This window comes from Strigops habroptila, chromosome 15 (assembly GCF_004027225.2).
Source record: "Strigops habroptila isolate Jane chromosome 15, bStrHab1.2.pri, whole genome shotgun sequence".
In the NCBI taxonomy this organism is placed as follows: domain Eukaryota; kingdom Metazoa; phylum Chordata; class Aves; order Psittaciformes; family Psittacidae; genus Strigops; species Strigops habroptila.
The window spans coordinates 8,367,962-8,387,805 of record NC_044291.2 but is presented as its reverse complement, the minus strand read 5'-3'; the positions used below and the strand labels follow the sequence as shown (position 1 = coordinate 8,387,805).

Genomic DNA, 19,844 nt, shown 5'->3' with positions numbered 1-19,844 from the left:
GGCCAGAGCCATGTGACAGCCCAAGAGCCCATTTCACCTCCATTAGGTTTGATTCTACCAAGGTGGTTCAGGTCCTGCTTCACTCAACGCAACCTGATGCCTGTTGCAGGTTTTGGTGTTAGAGGTGCATGAAAATTTGACGGGTGGATGTTTCTGATCTTAATTTTTTGAAGTTGTCCATGGTCTCTGCTCACCAACTCCATCACATGCAGAATGAGTTCCAGTGGGAATGTGCCTTGGCTCAGGGGTATTATCTGCAAGGGAAGGCTCATAGCTATGTGCAGCCACAGAGCTGAACATCTCGATGCACAAAGCCTTCGGACACACATGAAAACATACAGCTAAAGATAAGGGAGTCCCAGTGGCCAAGAGATAGTTGGGCTTGCAGCCCCCCATGTCAGATCAAGGCCTTGTTAGGTATGCACAGTGTGCTCCTGCACATCTGGTGATGATAAAGCCCTGTGCCCAATATAAACACACACACAGACAGTCACACATGCAGTGTTACAGCCTGTTCTGGTCACAAGCGCTCCTCAGAGCTGGCTCACCTGCAATGAAGATGCATTTCTTCTTCCTGGAGAATGAGGTTCTGCAACCCAATAACATTGTTTTAGTGGGTGCAGTGATGGACACATCTCAGTCACATGCCCACCAGCATGCACAGGTCCAAAAGGGAACAGGCTGGACTCAAACCTCAGGGCTGTCAGGTCTTCTAAAGTGTGAAGTAACCTGAACCAGATTAAGAAACTTGGTCCTTCAACACCAAAAAAGTGGCTTTTTGTTGCCACTGCAGGTGCTTGTGGAGATGAGGGCAGGCAGGAGGACCTGCAGCTCCAGCAAAGCCTACAGCAGCCCAAGGCTCAGCCATGCGCAGCTTTGCAGCCTATCTGACCCAATTTCCCTGGGCAATAAGTTGCAAAGTCCTGCATCTGTTTGGGCCCACCAGCTTTGCAGGTTCTTGTCCCTCTGAGGCTTTGCCTCCCCTTGGTCTCAGCCATATTACCCCACTTTGCTGATATCCTGCTCATTGCAGGGGATTGGAACTAGATGACCCAATTCAAAGGTCCTTTCCAACCCAACCATTCTATGCTTCTATATTATGACCCTACTATTCTACACTATGATGCTGCGTCTCGCATCTCCTACTCAGACCCACTGCGGCAGGCAGGGTAAGGGACTTCTTTATGCTGTCGTACTGAGAAATCTGTATTGATTCAGCTTCCAAGTGGGAATTGATTCAGTATTGACAGCTCCAAACCTTGAGGATGTGCATGCAGTGGGGATAGGTGCTGTTTAACCCTGACGACAGCTACCAACCCCTGAGCCTAAAGAGAGTAATTTTAACTCAGTTAACTTCCAACCTCATTAATGATTTAACTCCCCAGGAAGGCCATGGTAAGACACAGAGGCTAGGGGCATGGGCAGAGGACAAGCAGGGGGTGCATGGGGCAGAAGTGTTAAATACCAGGTATCCTTTCCCTGTTACACATTTCCCTTTGCATCTGTTTTAGACAGGATTGGGACATAACATCAGCTAGCTCCAGTTGCTAACCCGATGTAGTTATGGTGGTGGCTAGTACCGCCTTGGTCCCCTTTAAAAGTGTAGCAGTAATAGCATAGTGCTTAAACAACCTGTGGATTGAACAATAAATCAATTCCATACCACCCAATCCACGGGACATTTGGGGGCAATAGACTGAAGGATAAGAATAAATTAGTTTGGGGTTTTTACACTGGCATAAGTGATTCAATATAAAATTAGTTTGCATGCTAACTGTCAAAATCCACTGCAATATATTGAACAGGGGAGAGAGAGAAACAGCACGAGCAAGAGCGCGTCGTGCTTTCTATGCCATCCTTGTCTCTGGTCTATGCATTATTAATAGGGTATAAGCACATCATGGACAGCCCTATCAATACAACATCCTGTAGATAAAAAGGCCCATAAACAATGTATTCAATGAGTAGTGTCTATAGCAATATACAAATCAATTTGCTGTGTGTTGAACAACTATCTATTAAACATTAATAAGGGCTTTAAGATGGGAGAGCACGTAAGGCAGCGTGTAGTGGGCAGCTCGCTCCTGCTGGGCTGAGTTTGCTGCACTATGGTCACAACCACCAGAGCAGGCTCAATTGAAATGCACAGTCAAAACAACAGTTTCTATGTCCAGAGTACGTGTCTGTCTGGGAATCAATTGCTAAAGAGAGGGAGAGGAGAGAAAAAAAATCAATACCTGAGCAAGTTGAAGGCACCGTCCTGCAAGATGGCAACAGGGCTCATGGCCACCAGCAAATGTTAAACCTGGCTTTAAGATTTAAAGCTGCTTTAACATCATCTCAGCCCTATAGCAGTAATGCCAGTCACCTTGTGCAGTGACCAGCCCAGGGAGCCTCATCACACACTCAGTGTCACCCAGACTGAGCCACAAGCCTCTTTGAGAGCTCTCTGTGCTGAAGTAGCTCCAGATGTAGCTCCTGTTGGCTGCATTAAATCAGAAGGAGCTGACTGCGTTAATTATATAGGAAAGCTTGCTCTGGATTCATACAGCAAAGTCCTCTCCCAGATGAAAGCCACAGCTTCTCAAGCAAGTATGGCATTGGTAAGTGTGGTAATGGGAAAATGAAGCTGTTTTAGCAACTTTGAACAAATTGGGCAAAAAGACACAGGCTTAAAAAAGCTTCCATGGAAAGAGTAGAATATAAAGGAAACTACTCACAAGTGTAAAAGAAACCTACTTTCCATGTGATCATGGGTATCTGAAGATGAAATGAACACATAAACCCAAAAAGACACACTCACACCAACCCAGCAAACACATCGTGCTCCAGCTCTATATTTTCCTGGACTTGTTCATCCCACTGCCTTAGGTTCCCAGTTTCTAAGGCACATACCTGAGAGGTGAACAGTTCCTAGGCCAGAATTCTCCTTTTTGCTGCTCATTAACTACTACACCACCACAATGGCCCCAAATTTTCCCTCTGCCCTGCATTGGAATAACCACTGACTATATCACTGAAGTCAACAACTGGCCTAAGCAATCTGATAAAATGCAGCCAAGGGGCCAGGGTCTTACTTTTGTTTTTCAAGTACAATGATGAAGCAATATTGTGTTAAAATAGTTGTAAATGTCTTGAGAATCTTTTGGCTGACTTCTCTGAGGTCTGGGGAGGATTGTTAGTGGTTAAAAACAGCTTTTATAGAATTTTATTTGGGTATTTTTCAGATAAAAGGTTATTCACAACTTTTTGATCGCTTTACATATCATGAATGAAGAACTAGTCCAAACAGCAACATGGTCACTTCTAGCCACCCCCTGCCCTGCTCTTAGGATGTTATATCTGTGAGTTTACCCATATATAAATCACTTCCACACCTCATACAGGTTTCTGCAGAAGCCTGGGAGCCCCATAACTAAGCTCACTGCTGCTCCATTCCCTCTATCATCATCCAGCCCACAGGGATGAACCGAATGCTTCAGGTTCATTGGCATTTTTGATGAGAGTTGAAATATGGGGATGGTTCTGGCTGAACTTCAAAGCTCAGCTCTGTCTTTGGGCACTCACCTTGTAGCACAGACGTTCTTTTCCTAATGTCACCCTAATAACATGGTCTTTCTGAGCCCCGACGCCACTGTGTTTCCGTAAGGCATGAAGGCTCCATGTCACAGTGGCTGCTAAATGGGCTTGGAGACTCGGGAAGGGAAAGGGAATCCTTTTTATTGCACACTTTATTAATACCTCAATGCTCAAACTTTCCACCCAAGCATTTAAAGCCTCGCGATCCCTGGACTATATGAAATGCCAGTGCTGAATGAAGTACAGCACACTGACTCAAGCTGTTCCTTGAAGTCTTTGCAGCTCCTGGTTGTTGTTAGGAGCCCTTTGGACACAGCTTTAGCTGCCACAGCCCCAGTTCACTGTGGTGAAGGGCACCTGCAAAGCCAGAGTTGCTCTGGATGTGACCTGGTGGGACTATGAGCCAAGGTCCCTCCTGCCTCAATGCCATGGCCACCAACGCTGAAGGAGGCAGACCAAGTGTGCTTAGGAAACACAGAAACCAAAAACTTTTTCCTTTGTGCCTTGCAGTGCACAAATTGATTCATGTTGGAGATGCTCAGCATCTGAAGAGCTAATCCTGCCTCTGGCCCAGCAGGTACAATGTGCAGTTAACATCCTCCCAGGGGCAAAAAGATGTGAGCTCGCAGGGCACTGAGGCATCTGATATTGCGGGGCAGCATCATAGCTAAGCATTAGTGCTGCTGCAAGGCTTTGTCCACCCCAGGCACCCCCAAGAATGGAGAGGACCTGGGCTGCCCATGCTTGAAAAGCCTCTGGCACTCCCTTGGCCTCTTCCTCAGCCTCAGCAGATGGATGACTAGCCAGGCAAAAAATTAAAATTAAAGAAAAATCAAAAAAGAAAAAAGAGCAAAAGCAGAAACCAAACAAATAAATAAAGGAGCAATCACAGCACTTGACTCCAGAGGCCTTTGCTGTGGGAAGAGGCTGTCCGTCAGCAGCACAGCAACCCAAACAATCAGTCCCTGTGCGCATGGTGCCAGCTCCAGCCTGGCCCGGGATGAGGGTGGTGGGGAACAATGGCCATGGGGACAATGGGGATTGTTCAGGGCAGCCCTGCTCCTGGGGAGGGGACGGCCCCACGCAGCCCTGAGAGGGATGTTCTGCTGTCACCAGCTCTTAGCTGCCAAACAAGTGTTAGATCTGGGGTGTTCACAGGGACCTCCAAGGGGTGCTGGAAGCAGCAGTGAGGATGTTTGCTGAGTGTGATCACACCTATGGTGAAGAGTGAGCAGCATCCACAGAGAAACCACCTCCTGGTGCTGAGCTAGAGCTAGTGAGGTGCTAGGGGGGTCATGGATGGTGGGAGTAGGGTCAGGCTGTGGAGGGACCCCCTGCACACACCCATGACTGCTCCATTGACAATGGTACCTGCACACACTCACTGCTAAGGCACATGGAGGAGGTTGGTCCTTTTGTCCTGAGCTCATCCTGAAGCTGGTGATGCCATCCAGGAGCCACTGATGCCAGGTTCCCTGCTTCACGCCATCGGGCAAATCATTTCAGCTTTGCAAATGAATGTGGGTAGTTTATCTATTAAACCAGGATGATCATAGAAACATAAAATCTATGAAGCTTGTCCAGTCCCAACCCCCTGCCATGGGCAGGGACACCTTCCACTAGAGCAGGTTGCTCCAAGCCCCTGTGTCCAACCTGGCCTTGAACGCTGCCAGGGATGGGGCAGCCACAGCTTCTCTGGGCACCCTGTGCCAGCGCCTCAGCACCCTCACAGGGAAGAGCTTCTGCCTAAGAGCTCATATCCATCTACCCTGTTTCAGTTTAAACCCATCACCCTTGTCCTGTTGCTACAATCCCTGATGAAGAGTCCCTCTGAAGCATCCCTGAAGCATCCCTTCAGACACTGGAAGCTGCTCTGAAGTCTCCACACAACTTCTCTTCTCCAGGCTGAACAGCCCCAACTTTCTCAGCCTGTCTTCATATGGCAGGTGCTCCAGCCCCTGGTCATCCTTGTGGCCTCCTCCAGACTTGTTCCAACGGTTCCATGTCCTTATGATGTCATCTTTCTGCCCCTCTCCCCACTCACTTTTCATGTTTCATCCACCCCTTGGTGCTCTACCCAACCAGGGCAGCGCTGCCAAAGCCCAGCCAGGGCACAGCAAAGTCAGGGTACAGTTGGCAAGAGGAACCAGCTCCTGGGGCAGCAGCAACTTGCTTTAGAGCAAGGATCCCTTTCCCCTGCAGGAGCCAGAGGAATGGTGTGGGGTGTGCGCGCACACACACGATGGGGCACGGGTCCATGTGCCAGCATTGCTGGGCTGTGACTACAACTGTTTATCTTGAAACTGGAGGGTTACATTCTCCGAAGTTTCCAGGGAGCAAATACAGACCCTTCCTTTCAGCTGCGTGCCGGAGGATGTGTAACCTCCACGAATGCCTCGGGTTTGTTTGGCTTGGGTACACCGGGAGCATCGCCGGCCAGAGGCTCCCCTGGCTTTGATCTGGGAGCTAGGTGCGCTTCTCAACAGGTTAATAGCTGTCTAACTCCACAGCCTTCCTGCCCAGGAGTCTAGACTCTTCCACCTGCTCTGTACACATTAACACAGGCTTACACACAACTTGCTCTGTATATGTACCCGTACGCAACAGCCAGCCTCACCAAGGATGTGAAGTGAAGCTCTTCAGCAGCTTTCCAAGGTAAGCAGCAGGAATTAAGCTCCTGGTCCCTGCAGTATGGAGCCAGGGAGGACGCACAGCACAGTCCTTGTGTTGCTCGTGTTTTGTTCCCAGCAGAAGTTAAGGTGACCAGAGTTGAAGGTCTCCTTTCCATCGCCATCTGCAGCAAAACCTCTCCATGCTAAAGGCTTTGCCCCTTTCCCCTGCACTCTGCTGCTGGGGTGGGTATCCCATGAGCAGAACACACCACTGTGGAGAGCTCACTGTGTCAGAGAGGTGAACAACTCCTGGATGCTGAAGGGCATCCAGCCAGACACCCTGGATTTTGGCTGGCATCTCCTACTCCTAACACTAGCACCACACTCATGCTGGTCAGGAGTCCCACAAGTAGCATTAGCCCCATCACACCCACCATTGCCTCCAGTCTCATCTGAGAACACAAGTGATTTGTCCATCAGGTCGATCGTCACCGGCTCCCACCTGCAGTGAAACCCCAGAGCTGCTCCCCATTGCAGCACGCACTGCACAGGGCTGTGCAGACAAATGAATCATCTCCAGACAAAACCAAACAAAACCAAAATAAACCCAGGGAAATGCTGTGGGCCAGAGCCTTGAAAAACAAGATGAATTCAAAGCACATGGAGGTGCATCCATCAGGCTGGGACCAGCCAGGTTGCTCCTGACCCTGACATTCCTGGTGTGTGACATGTCCTGTGGGGTGATGGAGCCTTTGCCTGCTCTGCAGCTGATGGGAGGGAAGGATCAGCCCTGGTCAGTCCGTATCAGTGGCTCCAAAGACAGATTTAGAGTTTCTCACAGCCCCGGCAGTGCATGTGCCATGTCACGGCAGCACATGAAATGAGCATCTCAGTGTAACACCATGGTGCCAGTAACGCCAACCCAGGCACTGGCTGGGACACCTGCACATCTGCATTCCAAGGGTTTTCCTGTGCTTTGCTTTACGCAATAGCAAAGCTGAACAACTACTGCCTCACCTCTTCCCACACCAGTGTCCCCTGCTTTAGGGAGGTGCAAGATCTGTGAGCTCCAGTCTCGCTGCACATCACAGACCCATTCAGCCCTGGCTGGTGCATGGGGTGCTGGATGGGTGCCGAATGGGTGCCGAATGGGTGCCAAGAGCCACACCAGGGCTTGGAGCCTCTGGCCAAGCAAATGCAATGTCTATGTTCATCTGCAGCGAGTCATCGAACCATAGAATAGTTTGGGTTGGAAGGGACCACCTAGGTCACCTAGTCCAACCCCATGGTCATCTTCATCCCCACAACCAAACTCCACGGCCACCAGCCACCTCTGAAGGGCAAAGGGATGGTTGACAGGCAGCAACTGTGCTGAGAGAGGTTTTAACACACACGGCATCACGGTCCCTCCATGGCCCTTGTGCTCAGTGCTGTATAAGCCTCAGTGACACAGTGGTCATAGCCCAGATCTCTCAGTGTAATTGCCCTCTCCTTCTTCATCAGGAAAAGACATTTAGCTCAAAAATTAAGACCTCAGGCAACCTGCAGTGCTTTGGTGCTTGCTTCAACAACTGAACTCCAGTGGAACTTTGACCAGGTACTGGAGGCCTTCCCAATGTGCATCATCAACGTGGCTCAAGACAAATGAAGAGATAAATACAAAAAGGGGCGGGGGGGGGGGGGGAGGAGGAAGAACAGCTTGGGAGGAACAATCAAGCACGATTATTTGAGCGAGTGCAAATCAGGCAAATAGGTTTAGTTCAAGAATATAAAGGTCTCTGAGGTCTCTGGCTGAACTTCCTCCACATCAAATCCTGCACCTTTGTTTGGTTTCAAAATGTTTTTGTTTTGAAACTCAACTCCTGCTTGTTTGTTTTTACATTAAAGGGTTAAATAACCTGAAAAACTAAACAAAACTCTTTGCTTTGGGCTGACTAAACTGATTAATTCAACCCACACTGTTCGTTTTCCCCCCTCCAGGTTTTGTTGTTTTGCTTTAAAAAGAAAAAGCAACAGCTTTGAGCTGATCTGATTTTTGTGTGTTTTCCCCTCTCACCCTCCTGCACTTTCTGGTTTGGCTGCCAGGCTGAGAAATCCATTACCACAGGGATCCCGGGCCAGCCTAACCCACATCTGACAGTAAAAGAAACCAGATTCTCCATGTCCTTTTAGCCCCTGGCTTCCTTCTTGGGCTTTCCCACACGCCTCCAGCTCCCACTGGGGCCAGTGGCTGAGCTGGGTGTTGGGAGGGAGAAGGACCCTACACAAAGAGGCTGCACTTTCCCCTTGTCTCTGTGCATCCAGCTCTTGGGGTCAGCTCCAGTTTCCAAATACAGCTCCTCATACAATCATGGAATGGTTTGGGTTGGAAGGGACCTTCAAAGGTCATCTAGTTCCAACCCCCTGCAACGAGCAGGGACATCTTCAACTAGATCAGAACCACATCCAGCTTGGCCTTGAATGTCTCCAGGGATGGCACATCCACCACCTCTCTGGGCAACCTGTGCCAGTGTTTTGCCACCCTCATTGTAAAGAATTTCCTCCTCACATTCAGCCTGAATCTCCCCTCTTTTAGTTTGAAACCATCACCCCTCATCCTGTCGCAACAGACCCTGCTAAAAAGCCTTTCCTCAGCTTTCTTTAGGCACCTTTTAAGTACTGAAAGGCTGCAATAAGGTCTCCCTGGAGTCTTTTCTCCTCCAGGATAAACAACCCCAACTCTCTCAGCCTTTCCTCATAGCAGAGGTGTCCCTCCCTCTGATAGTTCTTGTGGCCTCCTCTGGACTCTCTCCAACAGGCTCATGTCTTCTCTGTACTGACGACTCCAGAGCTCCATGCAGAACTGCAGGGGCGGGGGTCTCACCAGAGCCGAGTAGAAGGACACACCCTGGCCACATCCCAGGAACAGCCATTGGCGACACCTGGTCCTGAAACCCTGCAAACGCCCAAGCAGTGGTGAGATGGCGTCAGGAAGAAACACCAAAGAGGCAGCAGAGGTGGACTTAATATGAACCTTTAATGCACAGCACAAGCTGCCGGGCGCCGGCTGCGCACGGAGCTGCTCCGTCGACTCGCAGTGGTACAAAAGCCCAGCTTGCCTGCAGCATCCCGGCACCCGCCTGGCATCCCAATCCGGGAATCCTGGCTGGCAGCGCGGTGTCACCGGCCACCCGCGCCACCTCCTCCTGCGTCCTCGGCCACCACTGCACTGGGGCCCCTCGCCCCGCAGGCAGGAAGGGGGTCACCCTGTGTCCAGCAGCTCCCCTCTGCCTGGCACTGGCCTCCAGCAGGTTATCTCCTCCTATCCAGGGTTTTGGAGCGTGTAGTCCAGGAAATTCAGTAAGAAAAGATTAAAAAGGAGAGGCTTTGATGCTGAGTCAAATTAGGTAATTTCTTCTCGTTTTTTCCTCTTGAAAAATTAAAAAAAAAAAAAAAAAAGGAAAAGAAATTAAAAGTCCAACTTGCTGATTTCTTGTTTCTCTGCTGTCTGCACGAGAAAGTCCTGTTTGGCCTCGCTGTCCCCTTCCAACCCCTCCAAACACCACCCGACCCCAAACCCCACCAGCACTCAGCATTATCACGAGTCCTTGACTCCTTGGAGTCCCTTTGCCTCCCACAGCTCCAGGCCTGCACCTTCCCTCACCGCCCCTTGGACTCCCCGTACGTGTTGCGCAGCATGGAGACCATCTTCTCCTCGCACGTTACTTTGGTGTCCTTTAGGATGCTGTACCAGACCATGCCGGGCGGCCGGACCTCTTCGCTGCGGCAGAACAAATAGGGCATGGTCTCGGTGCGGCTCTGGATGTAGGCACTGCGTAGCAGGGTGGAGCAGTGACTGCTGACCTTCTCCAGCCTCCTCAGGATCAGGTGTGCTTTCCTGGAGGGGACAAACAGAGATAGAGATAGAGACAGAGCAGTGGGGCAGTGCAAAGAGACCAGGAGACAGGACTTCTGGGGTCCACCACCAGCCTCTGTCTATGAGGGTGGTGAGGTGCTGGCACAGGGTGCCCAGCGAAGCTGTGGCTGCCCCATCCCTGGCAGTGTTCAAGGCCAGGTTGGACACAGGGGCTTGGAGCAACCTGCTCTAGTGGAAGGTGTCCCTGCCCGTGGCAGGGGGTTGGGACTGGGTGAGCTTTAAGGTCCCTTCCAACCCAAACCGTTCTATGACTTTATGAAGAACGCATGATACTCATTTGCCTGGCATTGTTTTTCTTATTTCAAGTGGAGAGAAGCTCTGTTTTGCCCAAATGTTCTGAATGTATCTACTATTCCACAGCACCAGGCTGGAGGAACCTCAGGTCCGACCCACAAGTGCAGCTTGGGTGCCCTTGGATAGTGTCTGCCCTTGCTATATGGTCACCACCACCACTACATGCTCTGATAGGCTCCAGCACATGTGCTAGTCCCCATGCATCCTGCTGAGACCCCCAGCACCCTATTGATGAGCCCAGCCCTCCCTTCCCTGTTTTCCCAAGTCTCCAGGAGGCAAATGGCCCAAAAGGACTGACACCAGAAGAGAGAGGGAAAAAAAGCACAACACATTAAGACAAAACAAAATAAACCCATAAGAAACCAAGAATCCCCTTGTGGGAGCCTGTAAAGTGCTAAATCAAACAAAGGGAGGGGAAGAGGGTTTACTTCAGTGGTCTGAAAGTCTCAAGATCACAGATTATTTCCTCTCCCTCTGGTGCCACAGGAAAGCTCTGGATTCAGGGCTTGGGGATTTCGCAGTTCCTGCAGGAATGTAAATTCCTGATAATGCTATGTCAGGGGCAGCGAGGCACAAACACAGGGATTAGTTGGTTATGAAAGCTGAGTGGTGTTGCAGCGCGGGGGGAGCCCGATGCACCCGCAGGCACCCGGCGACGGGACGCCAGGGAAGGGCTGCCTGGAGCCACCCAGCGCCGGAGCAGAGGGCAGAGACGGCGGCAGGAGGCAAGAGGGCATCCCAGCATCCCAAACAGCTATGGACCAATCCCTGCGGAGCAGAAACACTGGATGAAAGGCTGTAGCAAACCACTGTTCCTCCAGCGCTGCATGTGGAAAACTTCCCTGCTCCGTCCTCAGGGTGATGGGCTCAGGGTTGGCTTTACAGGGGAGGGGAAGAGGAAAGAGAGTTGGTCCTTCTTGGACAACACTACATGGTACCCATGTATTGATTTAATGTATAAAGACAAGCCTGACTAGGCAATTTGAGTCATTAGCTATACACACACATATAATAGTGTCAAGGGCTGAGCTGAGCCCAGCTCTGACAGAATCCTCTACTCATGCTACTCTCTAGAGCAGCCACCTGACCTTCTGCAGCATCTGGTGCTCCCACTGCCAAGAACAGGCCCTTTGCTGCTGGATGACTGCTGCAGATGTTATGAAGTCCTACGATGGCATTAGATGCTTTCAGTAAAGACTGATTGATTAAAGCTCAGCTCAGCAGAAAACCAAAGTCTGTAGTGACTGTCACTACAGTGAACAAACTTCAGCAAATAAGTCACTGGGGCTGGATAGGACCAAATGCCATCATCTGTGCCATTTCTTTGCTGGGAACTACCTACCTGCCTTGATGAACATCTGTCTGACCTGTTCCTAGAGCCAAGAGCCCAAGGTCAGCTCATAGGATGGACTTGTTGCGATAGGATGTGACAACTGACATGGGGAAGTCGTCCATCTGAAGGCCACCCAAACAACCCAATTATTTTCCCCCAGATTGATTCCACAAGGCCTTTCCCAGCCATAGAAAGAGGGGAGCAACAATGAGTGGCCATGATGAACCCTTGAGGCAAACCCCAGTGGTGGGTAACCACAGCTTGGCCCGAACAATAGAAGGAGTGGACTGCCCAGCACGTTACTACATGTCCGCTGTCCAAGTTCTTCTCTTTCTCTCCTTCCTTCTCACCACTTCCATTTATTCCTACTTCCCATAGCTTTCTTTACCCATCTCTCAATTCTTCCCTGCACAACCTGCCTCGGCCTCCATTCCCCTTGAACTTCTCTACCTTCTCATTTTCCTTTCTTGCTCCATCATACTTCCATGATCTTCTGGATTTTGCTAAAAATTACCATGTTATCCTTGCTCCCTGATACGTACTCAGGTCTGTTATTTAGGCAAACATTCATACATGTGAAGAGCAGCTTAAGGTTGGCAAAAAGACCAGGGTCAAGCCATCCAGACCTGCTGATGCATCATGTGTTGGAAGCTGTTCTTTTTGTAGAGCTGGTGTCCATACACCTGCTGCATCTGCAGTTGTGCTCAGTACTGAGCACTCCCAGGAAAGAACCAGTGTTTAAGGGTGGGATGCAGCACATGATGGGCTGGTGCTACAAGGATGCTGAAAACACACTGCAGTGTGGTGAACGAGGAGACAGGGTGATGGTGAGGGAGGGAGTCAAGCCCCTGGCTTTTGGTGCCCAGTGCCAAAGCCCCAGTTTTAATGGGTTTCACCACTTTGAGTCATTTATGTTAGTGGGGTAATGAAGTCATGTGTAAATGTTAGATTTAGCTTTCGGCTGTCAGCTGTTCCCTCTTAAAACAGCTAAGGAGACGGAGACCCAGAGTGGGTGAGGGGAAAGAGAGGCTTTCTGGTGAAGTGGGGTAATAAATTACAGGAGCAGTTCTTGGGCTGCCAATTTAACACCATAAATCAAGGCCTGGGTATTACCCAAGCGCTCCCTGCGGAGGGCTGTCGGGTCAGAACGACCACCTTTTCAAATCCTGGAAATGAAATCTTCCTAAATGCTGACCAACCTCATCCCTGCCAGGAATGGTAATTTATTGCCTTATTAAAGGGCAGGAATTGGGAGAGGAGTGAGTGAGGGGGGAGTTGCCTGTGGCCAAATCCCCAGCTCTCAGCCCCCAAAGGGATAAAGCAAACCCCTTCCTGTCACCCCATATCCCAGACAAGGGGTGCCCCCACATTGGCATGAGCCAGTGGTGCTCTCCCACCTGCCATGTGCCCACCACACAGGCTGTTGTTTTAAGCCAGCGCCAGTCAGCGACTGATTTTGGTCTCCACTTCTATGATGGATTTAGGAGGTCACAGCCACAGTCATAAATGATGAAGAGGAGGGTTTAAAAATAGGCTCTACATGGCTGTTTCCCTCTGTGGCACCTTGTGGAAAGGGAAAGGGGATGGGTGCTGACAGGGCACCTTCCAAGGGTTCGTGCATGAACCAGTGGCAAGGGAGTGCAGCGCAGTGATTGTACAGGAGACAGGGCACCGAGGTCCCTGGTTGCCAGCCCCAGCTCTGCAAGGACATGCCCAAGAGCAGGAGACATGTTACCTCCTGCTCTGCCCAGCCCCGGGGGTGCTCCCACAGGGACATTTTTCCCCCAGATGCAAAGGGGACAGTGATCACTCACGTTGAGGGCTGGAGTGGGATAAAAACATGCCCAGAGCCAGCTGAACCTTGCCCTATCTCACCTAGGAGGAAGGTCTTAAAAGAGAATGAAACAGCATGAAGAAGCAAAGAAGAAATGATACCTGGGATAGAGGGAAGATGAGATTCCTGGGACTGCTGCAGGGAGAGGGTGGCTGCTGGCTGCTGTGTTCCCATATGGGGTGATTTTGTCATAAATACAGATTTTTCCACTCTACTAAGAACTGACCTGGGTCTGTCAGACCCTCGTAAGGGAGGACAATGAGTCCAGGACTTGATGGCCTCTTATCACAGCCTCCCATCAGAACATTGCATTCCCCCTCGGTACCAGAAGGCAGCTGCTCTTGGAGATGCACTTCATCTCCCGTGACTGTCCCGGCTGCCTGCCTGGTGACTTGCTCCAGCAAAGGAGAGGCTGCGAGTCCTGGGCTGATGCCACATCCTGACCCCTGGTTGTTGTGGAGGCCACAAGTAGGGGCATGGAAGGAAGATTTAAACTTAATTACTTGTCCTGCCTCCTCGTAAAGCCAGTGGCCATAAGAATTGTCCTGAAAACACGGCGAGAGAAACTAATAGAGAAACCTCCCTGTTGCTGTGTCAGGAAGCCCTCTGGCTGCACACATCCAAAGGTCTGAATGCACAGTAGCATTAAACCTTCACTGGTTTAGACAGATTTTGTTGGAACAAATTAACTCTGTGAGATTCGCTCCGTGTCTGCAAGATGACTGTGGGGGGAGCAGGAAAGGGTTTGTTGTTGCTAAAGGAGACTAGCAGGAAGAGGCAAGCCAGGTGCCAAGATGCTGCTGACCACAGAAAGTCCTGGTTTAGGGCCACCTATGAGCTAAGTTTTTAATGTCTTCTTAATGTAAACGGTCTGGTTGGGACATCTGGCTGTCAGCGTGTCTTCTCGCAAGCAGCTGTTTGCAGTAACCTGTGGCTTTCATGGAAACTGGGCTCACGAGGGCTCCAGGGTGATGTATTTATTACACGGAGGCCACTTCCCTCTTGTCGCTCTGGTTTATGAGGGAACATTTGCTGCAAAGCTGAGGCTCATCTGATAAACATTTCAAGGTACGAAAATGAACGTCCCCCTGGGAAGGAGAACAGGCTGTCAGTTCAAATCGTGTCACGAGATGGCCTCCCTTGGCACATCCTCACTCTCCTCCTGCTACGTCAGTGCCTCTGTTTCTGTACAAGCTCCTGAGGAGCAAGGCTGGATGGCAGAGCTTTGCTCTTGTCAAGGGCCTGGCACTGGCTGCTGTGGTCTTTGTAGATGCTTCCCCCTGGCTGCAAGTCACATATTGCTCAACCACAGAACAGGGGCACTGCTAGGAACTCATCTGGCTTGGTGAGGAAGTCAGACAGCAGCCGAATCGACCACTGGCTCTAGATGTATCTTGGTACAGTCAGGCAAGATGGGCAATTTAAATGTCACCTTGTAACTCACATGGCTTGATGCAGGTATCAGGTTAGATAGCATCCTTCAGTGTGTTGGGTCTCAAGTAACGGAGGAAATAAAGATGTGTAAGAAGAGGCTGATGGTTCCCGGGGATTTAGAGAGAGAGGAACAACTGAAAATGACAAACGACTCTGCAGTGTCATCAAAGGAGGAGGAGGGCAGTGGGAAGGATGAGGATGGCTCTGTGTCAGAGGCTAATGAACTACCCAAGAAACTATGACCAAGGTCATCCCTGGAGAAGACCAAGCCCCAGGCCAGCTTGGATTTGTGTCCAGGAGGGATGTAAACTGTTGTGAGGAGCTGTCATCTGGTGTTATGGGCAGATGCTCAGCAGTGTCTAACAAGCAGACAAAAGCAGAATGTTTCCCAAGGGGCTGGGTGGCAGCCTGGCCTTTGCCAGGACACTGCCAGCCCCCTGGGTGCAATGTACTTCATGTACCTGTGATATCTTAGAGTCACTGGGGTTTGCAGATGTAGTCCCTCTGGAAAGGTTCCTCTTCACACTCCCAGAACCAATCCTCTCCCAGCCCTCCTCAGAGCATGATGTATGGTAAAGAGGAAATACTTCTAGCATAAAGGTGTATGTATATAGGTAACAGATGAGGTGTTGTGCATTTGCTGGCATCACTGCACAGTGTCAGGGGCACCAGAGGGCTAAAATTTAGGAGGACCTTTCTAGTGCCTATATCAGCAAGCTGAATTATTCTTTTGGGACAGAGGGAAGGTGGAAAAGGGAATTTTGGAAACATTTATGGTTTGTATGGCAACCATATATCACTGTGAGAATAAATATATGTCAAGGCAGACAGATAGAGAAATAAATAGAAGGAAATGTCCATGAAAGATACTATTTAGAAGAGCCAAGTTTACCACATATCGATTGCTCAATCGTTGATCCCTCTATCAAACAGTCAATCTACAGACAAGCAATCATCTGTTCACCAGCACCTCAGCTCTGCCCTTCCAGGGGCTTAAAACTGTTTTCATTTAGGATTAATCTCCCTGCAGCAGGGTGTTTGCATTGTCACACATGTCCCCAGCCACACGAGGAGGTAACAGGAGCTTCCTCAAACACCCCGACATGTACAGCTGCCTTTGTACTGCAGCTCTTGGTACCTTGGTACTGCAGCTTGTCACTGCACACATCACTCAACACATACATACCTGCTGCATGATTGCTCCATCCCTCCAGTCACCCTTTCCAATCATCCTCCCTGCAATTCATCAGGACATCTCTGAACCCTAGGGCAGCTATGGTCTCATCTACCATGGCTCTACAACTGAAGAGGATCTGAGTTGGTCCCAGTTTACACTCTATCCTAGGCCTAATTTATACCCTCCAGCTTTTCCAACACACCCAGCTCATCTGCACTATCACCTGCCTGGTTCAGGCTGGTTGCTAGATGTCCCACAGACACCTATCCAAAGACCTCCCAGCTGCTATGTCTCCCATAAGCACTTATCCAAAGATCAAGTGGGACCTGGTGGTCCTAGGGGATGGCAGGACAGCTTGGTGAACACCAGAAGAGGACTTCTCTTGGATACAAGGAGAAGGCAACGAGGGTCACATCCACAGTGGCCAACAGAAGTGTGCTCCAGGCATTGGGGCAGGTGAGGGTGCAGAGAAGGGACGAGTACCTGGGCCCCAGCTCGTCCTCACTGCGCCACACGAAGTCTCCAAACTTCTCGTAGTGGGAATTGTAGTGGTGCTGGACTCGGAAGAGCATGGAAGCGGAGACCTCCATCAGCGTGTTGTAGGCCGTCTGCTGCTCCTTCCCACTGGTGTAGCCATTGTAGAGGTTGTAGATTTTGTCAGCTATCTCTGGAAAGGATCAGGAGGTGGGATTAATGAACAGCCAGAAGGTGCTAACACAGGAGGAGCAAAGCAGGGTTGGCAGGCGGGATGGGCATCTAGGGTGGCTGCTGGTCTCTTGGGATTGCCTGCAGCGGTGTTTGGTGACCTGGGGAGCATTTAAAGACTCCAGTAATTCTCCATGAAGGAATGGGAGGAGGAGGAGGGCTGTCAGTGCAGGCAGACACAGCCTTATCCTCTCATGTAGGGCAGGCAAGCTCTTCCATCATTCACCAGAACAAAAGCAGTTGCACAGCTATGATAGTAAAGGATAGGAAGAATACAATGCTGTTGGTAACCAGATGGTACTTCAGCCACAAATACAGCACATCATCATTGTGGTATCTACTAGAGCTGCTCAGATGTATTAAACAAGGGGGTGAACTCTGCTGTAGAAAAGGATTTTTCTTTAGAGTTGAAAAATGCACAAAACTCCATTCCCTTCCTTTTCTGTAGTCTCTTGTTTGCTCATTTTTCCTGGTAATGCTTATCAAGAACATGGAATAAAGCATTAATCAAAACTTCCTTTTGTGTGCTTTTCAGAATAGAAAGCAAGGAAGAAAGAAAACAGGTAACCTGCCTTTCACATAGAGGAATGTTTAAATCTGAAAGCAGCCAAATGTTCTGGGCATAAGAACAAAAGGGATTGGTTTCAAAACTGGAAAATGCAGGTGTGCAAAAGTGGCTGGGCTTTTACTGGTGTTTCTGATTCGGAACCAAAGCAGCTGCCAGCAGCATCCTTCTAAACACCCAGAGCCCAATAGAGGCAAAGCGAAATTAGCAGGAAATGTCTTTTGTCATGGCAAATGAGGCACCTGAACACTGACCTTCTGCCTTGCTGTCATCTACCAGCGGGCAGGCTGTCCTCAGGGTGACCGTGCTCGGTTCTGAGTGTCTCCCTCGCGTATCGACTGCGTAAAGGGTAAATCTGAAAGGCAGGAAGGAAAAGAAAAACAATGTCTTTATCCCCCAGTCCCACACCATGGGGTTGTTAGGGGAACCGGCCTTCGCAAGAGAAGGGAAAATTCTGGTCCAGGCTCCTATCAGTCAGGTTTGGCATCTCAAGGAGATGAGAGATCGACTTAGAAAAGGAGAGCACCCAGGGACGGGAGGCAGGGGGTCAGGCCACCACGTCCCCATGCAGCACGATGGACCCCCTCCATTGCTGGGAGCCCTGTGGGGTTGCACCCTGCAGCTGCCTGACTGCAAGAGGGTATAAACACCTCCAGGGTTGCTTTGCCATGTGCTGATGCAAACGTTATAATGCTCTGGCGTCTGCAAGCCGGGCTCCTCTGCGGCCCTCCTGAGGCTGAGCAGTAATTCCTGGTGTAAGCGGGCTCTGTGCTGACAAGTGACAGCTCGTACACATCCTGTGAATGGCCTTGAGGTTGTTTTCTCCCTCATTTCTCCACCAGGGTGGGGTTGGTAACAGGGTGGGAATGATAATTTCACACTTGAAGCTAATGGAGAGCATCTGACGGTAAAATATGGCTTTTGTGTGGGATGAAGCATTCAATAAACAGGCTGTGGCTGCATGGGATGTCCTGGGATACTGAGCACAGAGCCCTGGTCAGAGTATCAAAGCTCAGAGTATCAAAGCAGCAGGGGCGACAATCTTCTGTCCACTCTCCCAAAAGGCGTTGGTTCATATTTATTCACTCCCAGCCAGGCACGGAAACTCCAGCTGGCTTTAACAAAGTGCAAGAGCTGGCTTGAACCCCTCGGAGGTTGGAGATGCCTGGTGGTGGGGTACCCAGCTCCCAGGAAGCAACACAGCCCCACTCCTTATCCTAAACCCGAGCAGCTCTTGCAAGTGAGTGCAAAGAGTATCATAAAAGCAGCTGAAGCTTAAATAGGATTGAGACCTTGGGGTGTGTTTACTTAAGGAATGGTCCTAACTCCTCAGCATCCTTAATGAGGACAGAGCAATGCCTCCCTTATCCTCACCCCACACGTGAGCCCCCTCTCTCCTCCCAGCTGCACCCCACACACGTGCCTGATAAGAGCTGCCATTTGCACAGTAGCAATTCCCAGCACAGGACACATTCTCCCTGAACAATTAACATTAGTTCCTTAACAATACTTGCTATCTGAAAGGATGCCAGCAGCCTGCCAAGGAACCCGCTTGTGTGTAGGGACAACTCCCATTCTCACTAAGCTGGGCCATGCAGGGGACGCACACGCTGAGCTCACCCAAGGAGATGCTATTTAATTCTTTGGCATGACATCATTTTCCTTAATTTACAAGGAACGTTGCTCAGAGTGGGAGCAGCTCAGGAAGGATGTCCGCAACTTCACAAGTACCACACACAGGCTGTTCTCCCGCTATAATTAAGGGACAGCAACAGAGCAATAGGGTAATAGCAAATTTAGGGCAGGAGTCTAACTTCAGGGCTTTGCATCCCACCCTAGAGGTGCCACCTCCCTTCAGTAGACAAAGGGTTCAAGGTGAGTAAGGAGTCTCCAGAAAGCAACAGCAATAGGAGCACCCAGTGTTGGATGGGAGGACCTCAGCCCCAGTGAGATGAGGAATTCTGCATTGGGAGAGCTGGGCAATGCTCTTCTTGCTCATCAGTGTAAGAACAACAAGTCGTAAGAGGGCTCAGCATGCAGCTTACTGCTGTGAGCTGCTCTCCATCCCCATCCTGGGGCCACTTGCTTAGCCACAGAGGCTGGGTTGTTGTGTTTTCTTTCTTAAATGGGTGAGCACAGCTAATGTGTAACCTCTGTACATGGCCTTGTAGCCGCTCAGGCAGTGAGGCTCCATTAGCAATCAGTGCCAGAGCACTTTCCATGAAAAACAGCAGACTTTTATCCAAACACAGTTGTAATATTCAGCAATTAGTGCCCACATCACCTATTCCATTGCCAGGGGGGTCAGGAGGATTGGTTGGGTGTTAAAGCACATCCATCCCTTTGCGTGATGTTAAAGACCTGTGTTAGCCCTGTGACTGCACTTTTCCCCTCT

General features: G+C 50.2%; 1 protein-coding gene across 3 annotated transcripts in view; it reads right to left on the bottom strand.

Moving 5' to 3' along the window:
* Positions 1-9,188: 9,188 nt before the first annotated feature.
* Positions 9,189-19,844, bottom strand: part of ASTN2 (astrotactin 2) — a 351,114-nt gene continuing 340,458 nt past the window's right edge. For 2 of the 3 annotated variants that reach the window (XM_030507188.1, XM_030507190.1), the window contains 4 exons: positions 17,704-17,804; positions 16,663-16,846; positions 9,856-10,068; positions 9,189-9,600 (listed from right to left, as the gene is read on the bottom strand). In XM_030507188.1, the coding sequence (XP_030363048.1) occupies positions 9,528-9,600; positions 9,856-10,068; positions 16,663-16,846; positions 17,704-17,804 (571 nt within the window). In that variant the 3' untranslated portion in view covers positions 9,189-9,527. Of the gene's footprint in view, positions 10,069-16,662; positions 16,847-17,703; positions 17,805-19,844 lie in introns of all 3 variants that reach the window. The other variant, XM_030507189.1, reaches the window with a different exon arrangement.